The 14,667-nt window shown below is 44.8% G+C and overlaps 3 protein-coding genes across 3 annotated transcripts in view; 1 reads left to right on the plus strand and 2 right to left on the minus strand.

Moving 5' to 3' along the window:
- Positions 1-306: 306 nt before the first annotated feature.
- The window catches only part of LOC149338141 (uncharacterized), a 253,076-nt gene continuing 238,715 nt past the window's right edge, over positions 307-14,667 (minus strand). The window contains exons 3-4 of the mRNA XM_089550112.1: positions 994-1,087; positions 307-416 (exon numbers count right to left, since the gene is read on the minus strand). Of these exons, the coding sequence (XP_089406238.1) occupies positions 313-416; positions 994-1,087 (198 nt within the window). The 3' untranslated portion in view covers positions 307-312. The remainder of the gene's footprint in view (positions 417-993; positions 1,088-14,667) is intronic.
- On the plus strand, positions 6,511-8,959 carry LOC149338142 (uncharacterized). The gene is made up of 3 exons (XM_089549978.1): positions 6,511-7,041; positions 8,102-8,309; positions 8,565-8,959. Exons 1-3 carry the CDS (start codon positions 6,511-6,513, stop codon positions 8,957-8,959), a joined length of 1,134 nt encoding a protein of 377 aa, XP_089406104.1.
- LOC149338143 (uncharacterized) lies at positions 9,831-13,156 on the minus strand. The gene is made up of 4 exons (XM_089549979.1): positions 12,939-13,156; positions 12,649-12,860; positions 12,338-12,571; positions 9,831-10,150 (listed from the first exon to the last, which is right to left on the minus strand). Exons 1-4 carry the CDS (start codon positions 13,154-13,156, stop codon positions 9,831-9,833), a joined length of 984 nt encoding a protein of 327 aa, XP_089406105.1.

Consider the following 14,667-nt stretch of genomic DNA (forward strand, 5'->3'; position numbering starts at 1 on the left):
AATGTTTCACTGCAACGTTGCTACAACGCGGATAATGTCCTCTTGAAATCGCATTCAGGTAACGTTAGCATGCAACGTTGCTGCCACGTTTCAATAATGTTGCTGCATCATTGCTGAAACGTTTAAGCAACGTTATGTAATGTTTCAGGAAACATAAAACAACATTCCAGTAACATACAATATACGCACGCATGCTGCATGCACACCTTGAAGATTGTGCTCCTGCCGTTCATAGCTTGACCAGCCAGGAGCTTGTAAGAACGGCAGTGCTTAAACAGACAAACAAATGTGCAGAGTGACTAGTAAGACTTTTTATTGCTCTCCGAAGCTTGACCTCGGAACTAATGGAGATATTTCTGGCCTGCAATCAGCAATGCTGCATCCTGCACGAGTCCCTGCTGCGTGTAGCCCAAGTTCTGCAAAGTAAAAAGAAAGTTGCACTTAAAACTAGGAAATCTGATGGAGAATACCTGCAGGAACAAAAATGTTCTACTAGCTTTTGTATGCAATCACTGATACCACAGACATGTTTTGACGGAAACATGCCATGAAGAGTGCGAAACATGGAACTTAGATGTTCTTTGCAGTGCAGTGCTATGACTGCACAGAAGTCATGGTAAAATGAATTTGTGTCGGCACTGCAGATGGTTCATATGGACACCTTGTTCAGTTTGTTTTTGAACCTTCTGTTGTCCCAGGAGCGTATCTGTGAATAATACTGTGCATAAAAACAGAAAAACATGAGCAGGGAGGGATATTCTATAGAATTACTAGTTCACAATACCACCACGCAGCCGCTGTCATAACTGTTCCACAGGTGCTGTCCAGACTAAGGTCTGCTGTCGGCCAAGTTGAATGTCACAGTATGTGCTGACAGTTGTGCTCATAAAGCACAATACACTCAAAAGGCATCTTGCACTTGCAGCAGCTGCATCTCTCCACATATTTGACAAAGCACTGAGGTGAACGACTTATGCAGAAACAGTTTCTCACCTTTGCTTAATCCTTGATGGGGCATAGCATAGTCAATCAGCTCCATATGAGTGCACCTTCTCTGTGACTCCCGCAAACTTTTTCTTCGCTTCCACTGAAAAGTTCAAAACCAAGAATGCAGAAGGTTGTGTGATCAGCCATTGCAGCAAACGATATACAAAACCTATTCTACAATTAGAGAGAATTGCGAGCCATGACAAATTTTGAAGAATTCAGTAGAAAGTTAGAAAAGGACAAGTAATTAAATAACTAATTACTGGAATGTAATGGGTCTAAGGGCATTAGACTTCATCTTTACTCTAAATTATTTTGATCTTTTTATTGCCATTTGTGCACATTCTTTGCCTGCATATGGAAAAGCAGACTAGTTTATAAAACTTAATTTGAGCCTTGAATTTAAGTCCATATGCAAAGAAAAATTCAGCAGAGCAGTGGCTTTTAAGAAATGCAAACCGAGGCTTTCAGCTACTAGTGATGCTCTGAAAGTGACATGGCTAGATCAAAACGACCTCCGATACTGTTGATGCAAGGTTGTCGTGATCCACATGTGATAGATATGTGAGGTCTCACTCAAGTATTTGAATATCTGTACTGAGTTTCTGCTGTTGTGCCAAGTGTCAGGGCCCATCACTTCGTCTTCTCGAGAGAAAAACACTTTTACAGTGTCTATTTCCCCAGCGACCAGGAGAAATTTGTCCTAAAAATTTCAAAGCACTTGCCTCTGATTGGCTAGATAAAACCATGTAACAGTTTACCAAAATTGATCTTGATATTCTCACAGCCGTCTTTCAAGAGAGAGAGAACACTCAAGATCTACCTTCCATGCTAACGCAAATAGCAATTTTCATCAACAGAAACTTGACTGCTCATTGGGTTGCAAATGTTGCGAATAGGAACAGAGCAATAGGAATTTAAGGCATCCTTTCGAGATAGTCCATGTGACCCAAACCAGCAATCGTGGCATGGAATGACAAAGATAATAATGCCCAAAAAGAAAGAAACGAAGATGGGAAGCAAAACACATTATTAGCAGGTTGTTTGAGAGCTCGAGACTTGAGCCCGCGCGCGACAAGAAGACCACAACAGCACTTCAGAGCACTTTTTGTCGCACTAGAACAATTTATTAGTAATTGCTTCCGCTTCCAGCTCTCTCCAGCTACACTGATATTTTAAGCTTTACACCTCGAACTTCTCAGTAGCGAATAAGGGCCGTCAAAAAATAGGGGAGTACTCGTAATTTGGATCTGTTCATTGGTTAAAGCCATATCAGTCCGGTACATCACACGTCAGCGGCGAAAATGAACTGTAACAAGTAACCAGTCAAGAAATTCTCCGGGCTGCATGTGGAATGGACACCTCCAGAATGCTTCAACCACAGTCCAAAAGTACTACGGGGTTTAGACTACGCATCTTTCACCTCAGGCCTTTCCAAGGCATCTGTATGACGTTTCGGCTGTGTTGTCGGCTACGGTGCTGACCACGCTTGTGCGCAGCAGGCACACTCGCGTCGCGGTCGGCGCTCTTGAAGATTTCGGGCACACCACATTCAACGTTCCAAGACATTCACCCTTGTAGCATAGTGCCCTTCCGGATACGTGACGGCACTGAGGCAAGGATTATCTTTTTCTTTATCTCAAGGTCGGCCTTTCCAAACTAACAGTGCCGAGGGAGCCATCCGACTCACGCATGGAGCCATCTGAGCCATGCGTAAAATGCGTAAGGGGACTTACCGTGTTTTTCGCCGATCTTATGATGAGGCGCTTTCTTGCGTGCATCCGCCGTAGTGTTGCATCCTACAAAAATGATCTCGAGTTCCTCAGCCCACTTGGACCAGTCGTGACCGGTACAGCTGAGGTGTTGCTCGCAGACCGCCACGTTCGCGCTTCGTTGTTTCCGCTCGATGTCGGCGAGGATTGGCGCGATGCACTAGTCGCTTGCTTTCCACTTACACAAGTTAGACGAGCACTTTGACACCATTGCAATGTTTGATTAGGCCCGATTGCGTTATTCGGCGTACAGATTGAGACCGATTGACACCGACTTGCCGCTTCAAGCCGCCATATTCTTTGTTGTTTCACTGTTGCCAACAGGATACTTCGCATCTCTTGCGCTGTTTTATTTCATATCTTTGGGCTACACGGCTGGACAGAATATGTATTTTATTTTTATATTTATCGTCTTCACCGCGGCTACGAAAGCGCAATTCCTTCAAGACACCAATCAGCAATTTTAGCTGATTAGCGCGCTTTCCAAAACTAAAGAGGTCCTCCGCGGCTGAAAGCTTTTTAATAAAAAAAAATTGCTTTCTTTATCAACCGCCACATTTTTAGAATTTTTGAAAAGCTCAATGAAACACTTTAGGGACGCCCCATAAATTTTTGTGCTTATTTCGTGCTAGAAACAAAAAAATTCAGGGTGCACTCTGACGATCCATAGTGCGCGAGGCGAAAGCCTTTCCCCACAGCTTGCCGTAGGCACACAGGTCATGACCCATGACTAATTGGATAATGACCAACTAGTCATGACTAACTAGTGATGACTGGTTAATGACTACTTTGTCGTGACTAATTACTTGACTAACTAGGCATGACTAATTAGTTGACGACTCAATAATGACTAACTAGTCATGACTGGTTAATGACTAACTAGTCGTGACTAATTAGTGGACGACTCATTAATGACTAACTAGTAAACTCATTAATGACTAGTTAGCCATTACTAATTAGTTCACTAGTTAATGACTAGTTAGTCATGACTTCTGAGTAGTAATGACAAGGTATGCCTCACTTCAGATGTATGGACACAGACAGGGTCATGGCTGCGAGTATGAGCCATTAATTTTTCGCCGTAATATATTTTCACAGAAACATAAAACAACATTTTGCAACGTTACGCTAACATATGGCAGTGTAACGTTAGTGCTGAGTTGCGTGTGTAACGTTTTAACAATGTTGTTGTCTAATATTGCAGCAACATCCCATCAGTAATGTTTAAACAACATTGCTATAAGTGTGCTAATGTTGTGCAACATTTTGCAACGTTGTGCTAACATTGTAACAAGTTGTTGAACGTTGTGCAACAAAGTACAACATAGGTAACATTGCTGCAATGTTGTGGCAACATCATGTGCTACCAGGGTAAGAAGCACCCGTGTTGAGATCGAGCCGTCGTCATCGAATTTCTGCCGAAATATACTGGTGGCGCCATCTGGCATCGCTGAAGGAAAGCGCCGCAACGGAAGCGCCGAGGCGAGCGCTGCAGCGAGCGTGGCGGCTTGATTTGAATGCGTCGTTCGGGCCATGTCGTCTGCTTAAGCGCGTGAAATATTTTTCGGCCAACGCATTTTGAAAACTATCGTAAACAAATGAAATGACTTGACGGTGATTTACCAATAAAAGATATGTTGTCCATTGTCTCCTCGTATTTCTGCCGTCTGCTTTCGCGACGCTTTCCTTCAGCGATGCCAGATGGCGCCACAAGTATCTTTCGGCAGAAATTCAATGACGGCGGCTCGATCTCAACACGGGTGCTTCTTGTTTCGCATCTCGCGTGACCAAACCTGGTAAGTACCACTTTTATACTTACTATGCCTTAAAACGGACAACAATAAGGAAGCTTTGTGCGCGGTTTCACCACAAACGAGCCAACGGTTGTGGCGGGAGAATTTTTCAAACCTGTGCCGATAAAGTTGCAGAACACGGTATGTGCATGCCTACTTTCCTCTTATTAATGTCGACTGACTGCGTCTTAAGCAGGACGCGGTTTCAACGAATTGTGGCGAAAATCAACCGACGCCGGGCTCTGAAACGGTGACGTTGAAATCCGCGGATGCGCATTGCACAGGAATCGAATTACGCAGCTGGTCGAGGGTCTTGTGCGATTATACTGCAATGCACGAAGCTCCTGGCGTCGGCGCGAACGAAAGTTCGCACTGTCACAGAAGTTTGTCAACACACGTGCGCACTCACCGCAAAATAACCGCTCGCTTCCCTACCAGATGAATTCGCGTCCACCTGGGAATAAAATAGCCATGATAATGCGTGATGCTTGAACTGGCGCTTTAATGCGAGCATTAAAACGACAACAGCACACGGTCACGATTCGACTTTCCAACCCACTTTCGAGTGTCGATTATTGCGATCATCAGCGCCAGACTTCAAGCGAAGCTGAGGACGCAGTAGGAGTATAGTGTACTAGAATATGGGGTAGTGTGTTCAGGGAGGACTCGCGGCTTTCGCTGTTGATGTCGAAAGCCACGAGATGGCGCCACCAGATCATGGGCTGTCACTGCATGCATTCCTCCCGATACGCGGCGGTGCGTTCTGTACATCGCACAGAGTATTTTTGGTCCTTTCAAAATTGAACACTTCAATAACATGTCCTGTAAATGTTTGTAATTGTACATGCACGACAAATAAAATTAAATGCGATAGGACAAGTCGCACACGGAAGAAAAAAAAAGAGCAGTGACTAGCAGACGGCCGCAAAACAGCCAAAATTGCGGAAAAGCAGCTCCAAATTGTTTTCCAATAGCTGCATTGTGTACAGGCGCAGAGAACTTACAGCGGGTACTGCTGCCGATGGAAAGTTTGAACACAAGGTTGATGAACGAACTATTGTGCATACTGCAGCGAGCAGGAAACGCGACCTCGAAATCGTGACCAATTCATGATCAGACGGCCGCGGTGGCATACTTATGAACATCGTCTGATTTTCGCATGCAGTTTTTCCTTTTCGCCCTGCCTCTCGCGACTGTTTGATGCCCTTGACAAAAGAATGACAAGTAGCTCGGGTTATTGGGAAGCAACGTCGGCACGGCGTCCGGCGTCAACTCTGGTTTCCCGCGTGGTATGCCGACTCCTCCGTTTATAACGTGAACGCATTCTCTGAGAATGCACGATGGCTCGAAGTGCAGTTTTCATACCGAGTACGTTTCATCCAGGGTCTTGTCTTTCCGGTGCAAATTCCGCTCCCAGATCTTCCTGCGCGCTTCATCTTTTGGAACAGCGAAAAGCGACGGCTGCTCACCCATAGTCCAATGGTAGCCTGTTGTGCACACAGGTGTAAAGCAGTGCCGTTGCCGCCGACGATTCGGCATTTCTTCACTGTCGGGCGGCCAGCGGCAATTATAGCACGAGAAAGGGATCACATGAAAAACTTTCTGTGAGCCGCGTACCACGCAACCGGGTCAATGTACGCGTATGCGTCACTAGACAGTTTTAGTATAGCGTTTGCGTTTTTTGCGTACGCAACACGCAAGATGTTTGCGTACGCTAAATTCAAAGCGCGATCAACACTTTTAGGTGAGCGTTTGCGGACCGTTCCGCAATAGGCGCTAAGTAGACATACAACATCCAGGTTCAGCCCCGTTTGGGTAAGTACCTAGCGCCACCACACATCGAAAAAAAAAATTGAGGTCGTTTTGATCCAAACCAAGCCAAACTCTCAAAGCGCGCGCTTTTTCGTTTTTGTCTGCAACCTCTGCTATTATCGGGTGATTTCCCCAGCCTTCACGACATGCCTTCAAGCATCCTGTGCGATCATCGCCTCCTCTCTGTGCTCACTTGGGCGGAAATCGACGACCTCATGTTGCCGCATGCGGAGCGATGGTTACTGAGAGGAGATTTTTCAGTGGACTACTTGGAGTACGAAATGAGGCGCCAACGGGAGTCGGAGCTACTGCGATACCGTTCCCGCCACGGACTGCTGGACATAGACAACATCGAGAGCTCCTTATTCAAACAGCAATTTCGGTTTGAAAAAGACGACATTACCGAACTGCTATGTGCTCTGATGGTGCCGGACACTGTTATTAGTGCCCAGAACGTCAAGGTGCCTGGCCGCGAAGCACTCTGCCTGACCCTTCGTCGGCTGGCATACCCCAATCGATGGTGCGACCTAGAGCTCATCTTCGGGAGGCACACTTCGGTCATGTCGAGCATAACATCGAAAATGCTCAACCACATCGTCACCAACTTCGGGCACCTTTTGAATGACATTAACAACCATCAGTGGCTTTCCTCTCCCACTCTCAGGGAATTCGCTAATGTAAGTCAGTTTTAAGGCGAAAGCCTTTAATGCCTCGTACTGGGAATACTGGGAATCGAACCAGGGCCTTTGGCATTAGTGAACGCATGGGTTTCATAAATAAAATAAAAGGAATAAAAAATAATAAAACAAATAATAAAATGAAAAATAAAATAGAAGAATAGATAAAAACTAAAGGAAAAGAAACAAAAAGAAAGTAAATGTTAAATGTAAGATATAAAAACAATAAGAATAAAAATGAAAAAATAAAATAAAAAACCAAAGAAACAGTGCGCCAGGAAAGGCTTTCGCCTTGCAGCACTTTAGAGAGCCAAAGTGCCCCTTGAATTTTATCACTCCAAAAATTAGACATATTGCGAAAGTGTCAATAGTTCCACGTCGCAACGGTCCATAAATGTGAGATACTACAATATTAGGATGGCCGCTGAGGCTACCTGACCTTTTTAAAGCTTTTACCATTAGCCATTGCTAGATCTCGTCTTCTCTGTTATTACTAGGTAGTTAAACTTTTTAGGCCCTTTACACCACTAATCACGTTCCACATATTTATTAAATCCCGCAGAAAACATTTTCCATACCTTGTGCTTGGCGCATGATGGCCTTAGCTGCCTATGTGCCATAAAACCCAACACAACACACACACACACAATATTAGCAATCACATCAGCGCTGTGTCGTCCGTTTTCTTGTCTTTTGTGCTCGTCTTCGTTCGCGCTGTTTATTCAAGATGCTTAACCAATTAGCCCGCCAAAACGTATTAATTAAATAGAAACCTTACACCTTAGCAGTGCTATATGGTGCGGGGGCAGCAGTGCGCTCTTCATCTTTCTTTGGCTGTAACCAAAGATGAAGCATAAGATCAGTCGGTATGGATCGCCGCATGCAATTTGCCTGAGCCGAGGAAATAATTTATAGCGCAATTTCTGATTTTATCATGCAGGTTCCGTTACCACAGTGTGTTGTGCTAAAATTGTAAAAGCTCACATTTATGGTTTGTTATGGTCTGAAGGTTCATGTATGCCCCACACGGTTATTGATTAATCATTTTTTGTTGCTACAGGCTGTCAAAAACAAAGGTGCACCTCTGTCAAACTGTGTTGGATTCATTGATGGCACTGCCCGTGCCGTATGTCGTCCCAAAAGGAACCAGCAGGACTACTTTTCGGGACACAAAAGAATGCACTGCGTGAAATATCAATCACTGATGTGTCCGAATGGTATCGTGTGCCAACTAGATGGACCTTATCCTGGAACACGACATGATGCAGGTTACGCAATTATGGTTGTGTAATCTGCTGCAACGTGTCACAGCTTTGAAACTCATGACCTGGCGGACAAAAACATAGAATCTATCATACTACAAGTTGCACTTAGTGACAGAGGTGAACCGTGTTCCAAAGCCAGATTGATTTCAGGAGGCCTAAAAGTGTTCAGAGCTAACCTTGCTATGTACTTTGACTACAGGAATGGCTCTAGTTTTAGGTTTCTGTGCACGTGCCTTTATGTGCGTTTTTGTGTTGCAGGAATACTGGAGGCAAGTGGTGCATACTCCAAAATTGAAATGCTTGCCAGCGAGGAGAACTTTGTTATCTACGGAGACCCGGCGTATCCGTTGAAACCACTGTTGCTGAAGCCCTACGGAGGTGCTTTCCTGACACCTTGTCAGCAGGCGTTTAACCATGCGATGAGCCAAGTTCGGCTAGCGATTGAATGGGGATTTGGGAAGGTCGCCGCAGAATTCGCGTTTTTAGATTTCAAAAAGAACCAGAAGCTTCTGAGACAACAGGTGGCACAGATGTACAAAGCTGGGACTATTCTCACCAACTGCCACATCTGCATGTATGGCAGTCAGGTGTCTTCATACTTTAGCCTGTGCCCTCCATTGCTGAAGACTTACTTGACCCCATCTGCTACATAAAATGCCACTCTAATCCCTTCAAGCACCAATAAAACCTGCTGAGAGAACAACAGTCCTGCCTCATTAATATGACTCCTGTTAATATGGACGACATGAATTATGGACAACTTTTCTGGGGATTAAACTTTTTTTAATGTGTTCATACCTTGTTAATATGGAAACTCGCTGTGTGGTGAATGCACAAAGAAAAATGCTCAGAGCCCATAGGGGCTTTAAAGTGAAAGGTTGCTAAGTCTGCACTCCCTTACCATTTGCCATATTGCATAAACGGCTCTGAAGGAAAGTAGGTATTCTAATTCAGCAGCTCTTAGCCGACAGAGTCGTGAGGCCCTGGGATGTGAACAGATGTAGAAGGAACCAGTTCGTCTGGCCATGAGACGCCATGAAGCATATACACATATCCCTACACACGTGAAATGGTACATTATTTTGAGTGTAATGGCACTCAGGATAATACACTTTGGAAATCACAAAACTGTGTCTCATCTCGGCTTCAATGATCCCCATTATGCACAGAACCATACCTTAACCATAACACGTATTTTTTTCTTTGCGATTCGTTTGCTCGCGAACCAAAGTGTTCATATTAAAGAGGCACGACTGTAACAACGTTTAGCTTGTATCCACATAACCTTGACACAGTGCTTGAAGGGACTAAGTGAATGGGTCTTTTCCTCATGTGCAGTCATACTAATGAAGGTAATGAAAGTACACGACTTGCAGGTGAAATGAGGAGTGGTATAGAATGAAAGCAATCATTTTCCACCATTGTCTTTGTGTACTTTAATTTATTTAAAGGAGGCATGCAAAGATAATATAGCAGAACCTGTTTGTGTAGGACATTGCACTTTCCCACAGTTGTCTTTGTGGACTACAGTTTATTTATTTTTGTAAGCAGGCGGTCCACGTCATCGAAGAACGTCATCGCTGCAGAGCGATGACGTTCTTCTGCAAGCTGCCGTAGCAGTTCTTGCATCCTAAACTGTGCTGCATGCTTCTCTGCTTTGCGGCTTGCTTCCGCCTCCTTCAAACGCACCTCAGTGAGGGTTCGCTCCCTTTCCCACGCAAGCCGGCTCTCCTCAAGAGCCAAACGCCGTGATTCGATTAGATTATCTTTTTCTTTCATCAGCATATCATGCCTCGTCCTCTTCTCTAGAAACTCATAATCTATACTGTCTTGCTTCCTTTTCCCTGCAGAGGACAATTCACAAAACCTGTTAAGCATGCAACTAATGCAAATTGCATCACAGGAACTTCATACACATGAGCTAAAATTTAGAAACACAGGTGAAACCACTATTATTAACATAGCAGGCACACGAGCAACCCTTCGCATGTGAGGCCAATGTGAAATGGAATGCCTCACGAGTCGGCATCACTCTCACGGAAAGGTCTGAAGAATGCGGATCAAAGGCAACAAAGAATACAGCTCCTTTGCTGACATCCCTCTTACTTGAAAAGTAATGATGTAAATGCTTTTTGGGTCAAAGTGGTGAAGCCTGCATGCCTCAATGTTTTTCACTGTCACGTCCCAGGTGTACTGGTGTTATCACTCCTGAGAAAAGAATCATTCATTTTGTTACCCTTCAGTGTCATGTATGTGATTAAACGAGCTATGCTTTCACTTCCCCTTGATTTGTGTTCAATTTTTGCTTCCAGGGATTTTAGAAAGGTTAATTGAGCCAAACTAACACCAAAGTCCTACAAATTTCCGTGTTTCTTTGTGTTTGTCTCTCAATGTTTGTCTCTCGGAAATCCAAACAATGTTCTTGTTGTCGAGCAAGATTTAGGGCTCATGTGTACACGTTTGTGACCAGAATAACAACGCTGATATTGGAGATAATAAAAAAAAGCTCTCGAGTGGCGAACCTCTATATAATGTGCCATATAATCCTCGCATTGCTTACAGTCAACAGTGTATTGCTATGCACTTGAGAATGCACTTGTCTCATTCTCATTTGGCATCAAGCCTTCGTATAATCTCTAGCTGCATGAGTTCCTGCTCAAGTTGGTTCTGTTTTGCAATAACTATTTCAGAGTGCATATTTCAATCAGTATTAAGGCCTGCTAATTTTGCCTCAGTCATAGTGACAGCAGTCCATCCATATTCAGCTAGTGAAGAATTGATTCTGGCAGACCACCACTGGCAGCGAACCACTTTGATTAAGAAGTGCAGGGATAGATGTGCGGTTATATGAATTGTAAATAAACCGTGCTGCTTTCTTTCGGACTCTGTCTAATTTAGCAATGTTAGATTTAGTGAAAGGATCCCAGATTATGACGGCATATTCTAACATAGGGCGAATAATATTGTTATATGAAAGTGAACGTACACTGGCGGGGCCGAGCTTCAGAGCACGTCGGAGGAAAAATAGTTTGCGTAGGGCATTAGCTGTAACGTTGTCAACGTGCTCTGTCCAGGAGAGGTTATTGCAGATCCGCAGACCTAGGTATTTGTAAGTATTCACTTGAGAGAGAACTTTGTTTTTAGCAGTATAGTTAAACAAAAGAGGCTTGTTTTTCTGGGTTATACGCATGAACACTGTTTTATCATAATTAACGCACATTTGCCATTGGTCACACCATGTTATTATCTTAATGAAATCGTCATTTAACCGTACTTGGTCCTCAGTAGTAGTAATCTTTTCATATAACACACAATCGTCAGCATACAATCTAACAGAAACTGAGATGTTATCGACAATGTCATTAATAAAAATCAAGAAGAGGAGTGGCCCAAGAACAGATCCTTGGGGAGCGCCGGAATCAACAGGAACTCGAGGAGAAGGGGAATTATTTACTACTACAAACTGACGACGGTTTCTTAAGTAGGCTGTAATCCATGCGAGTAATTTGTCATTTTTTAGTACATTACCTAATTTGTGAAGAAGCTTGTTATGCGAAACTTTATCAAATGCTTTTTTAAAGTCCATAAATATAGCGTCAGTCTGCTTTCCTTCATTTATTGCCTGCGCAAAATCATGTATAGTTTGTACTAGCTGAGTGGCAGTGGAAACTCCTCGTCTGAAGCCATGCTGTGCATTAGTTAGAAAATTGTTTTGTTCAAGAAAATCTGCTATCTATTCTTCTATTCTTCTTGTGAATAGAAGAATAGATAAGAATAGAATAGATAAAATCTATTCTTCTTGTGAAGTTCATTGTGAAGTGGTTATTTTGTTATAAGTTGCAATAATGTAACCCTTTGGAGTTTTGGTTCGTGGAAATATTTATAGGTGCAACCAGCTTGTACTAATAATTTCTGTGCAACTGATGCACCACAATGCCTTGCGTTGAAAAGGTGTATCATCTTTTTGCAGGGCTGTTTATTTCTATAAGAACACGTCTTGCAAAAGTATTAAATGTGGAGACACCGCTTACCTCGCTGCAGCTCACTTCGGGCAGCTGGCCGTGAGGAAGTACTGGCTTCACACGAAGACTGGCTCTCAGAAGCTGCTGCAGCAGGCTCCCGATCACTGCTCCCGTCAGCGTCCGGTAGGCTGGCGCGGGGGGAAAACTGCTCCAAGGGCCCCTCTAGCTGCTGCAGATTCATATTGCCATCTTCGTCGATTACGAAGAGCTGAACCCGTGACGCGCCCGAGTCATCTTGGCTGCCTGAAGTGGAGCACAAAAATCCAAACACGATGTCATGTAAATTTAATGACTAGATCTGCAGGTGGCCGCATACTTACTCGGTTGCAACAGGCTGTCATCAGTGACATCCAATACGACGCCATCCGCAGCAAAATCCCGAGCCCGTGCTCCAGGGATGCGCTTTGCTGGCACTGGGGGTTCAGGCCTTGCTCGCCGAGGCGCTCTAATTTTATGCCCGCCCTCCCTCACTATATCTATTATCTCTTGCAACAACGGTTCCCTTTCGCTGTACTGTTCTTCAGTTCCAGACCTGCGTGTACGGGAACAGCTTGAAACTTTGGCACTCTTCACGTTTCGACTATCTTTTCATGCAATCAAAACAACTTACTTGCGCAGGTTCACACGATCGTTGGCCGCGTACTGGCTCAGCAGCAGCTCGGCACGTTCGCGCACAGCGCGAGCTGTGAACGCCTTTGCCGAATACTCGCCAAGAGTTCTTGCGATTTCGGCCCACTTGAGCGGGTTTGCGAATGGGTTGCATTCGCGAACCTCGCGCAAAAGCTCTATGTCATCCGCCACCGAAAAGCGCGCGCGGATACCGGCCATGGTTGTCACGTGTACGAAAACGAAACTAAAACTTGTGAGAAGTGCTAAAAATGGCCGCTGCCATGACGACAGTGTACACAACCTGTCGTTAGGCTTACGGGCTTGAAAACGGACTGCTATCTCAAAAGTACCAGAAAGTTATCGCACATAGCATTGCGTCCCAGTGAAACGACAGAAAGCGGAAGCGAATACCACCAATTATTGCCAGTTGAGCGCCGAATAACTCAATGACGAGGGATTTTAGAACCGAAGCGGGCAAACAGGGCGCCGCCATGTTGTCTCCGCAAGCCCCGCAAAGACGCTACGCTATTTCCAGAAAATTGCGTGCGTACGCTAAACGCTAAGCTTCTTTTAGCGTTCTGCGCATGCGCATTCTACATGCGCTATTTTATTGCGTACGCAAAGGTTTTGCGTACGCTATACTAAAACTGTCTACTGACTAGCAGACGACAACGAAAACGCGCCTTTTCCCGACAGGCCATGGCGGCGCTGCTGTAGCATGGGCTGTCGGGTGGCATGTCGGCTGTCGACGCGCGCCGCGACACGCCAATGCATGGTGAGCGGCGGCGCCTGAACACACTACCCCATATCTAGTACACTATAGTAGGAGTAAGCTGGCGCTTATTGAAAGCACCTACATTTGGTCAAAGATCAGCTGTGAAAACAACGCAGCAGCTGAAGCTTGCCTGTTGAAATCCACTCGCAAGAAGAAAGTACGCATAGCAAAACGATGCACCAGCTCGACGAGCTCGACCGTGCCAAGATAGAAACCGGAAGTTGTGGGCGCGGTGTTGCCAGACCGCCAAGCAATTTCGCATATCGTCTATTGGCGCATAAAATCGGCATAAACTTGTAGAATACTCAATTATAGCTTAAATGCTTACTTATAATAATAAAATTGTTAGTTTTTGCTTTTATATTTAGTTGAAACGTTTTTGAAGTGCATGGGTTGAGTGCATAGAGTTAATATAACCAACTCTAGACGGAAAGCTGCCCACCGAGCCCATGCGTTCCAGTGGGCAACGTTGCATCACATAACGCCAATATAACGCCAAGAACGGTTTGTGTGCGTTGCCAGCTGTTTAGACACGTGCTAAATGTGGACAAAGAACGGAGTTGGAACCTGGCAACGTAGTCCGTGGGAACATGGCGGATTCTGAAGGATAAAGAAAAAAGGAATTCAGACACCATGAAGCATAGAGCAATATGGAACTATAATAGGTATGAGGTGGTTAGAGGGGTATGGAAGCCATAGGGTGCGTTCCAATTCTCTAGGGCCGGCGTTATTGCGACCGGGTGAGAATAACAGAAATCCAAGCCAAAGCGTTATTGCGACCCGGTGGAAATAACGAAAAGGGAAGTGTCTCCTGCGACCCGGTCGCAATAATGCAAGCGTTATTTTCACCCGTGACGTCGCATCCGGTTTAAAAAATGACGCCACGTCCGGCCATTTTTTTGTTGTTTTTGTCATGTTTGAGCCGAGCTACAGCCGACAAGGTGCAGCCGAGCCG

Source organism: Amblyomma mixtum, chromosome 6, assembly GCF_055824585.1.
Source record: "Amblyomma mixtum isolate Tamu chromosome 6, ASM5582458v1, whole genome shotgun sequence".
NCBI lineage: Eukaryota > Metazoa > Arthropoda > Arachnida > Ixodida > Ixodidae > Amblyomma > Amblyomma mixtum.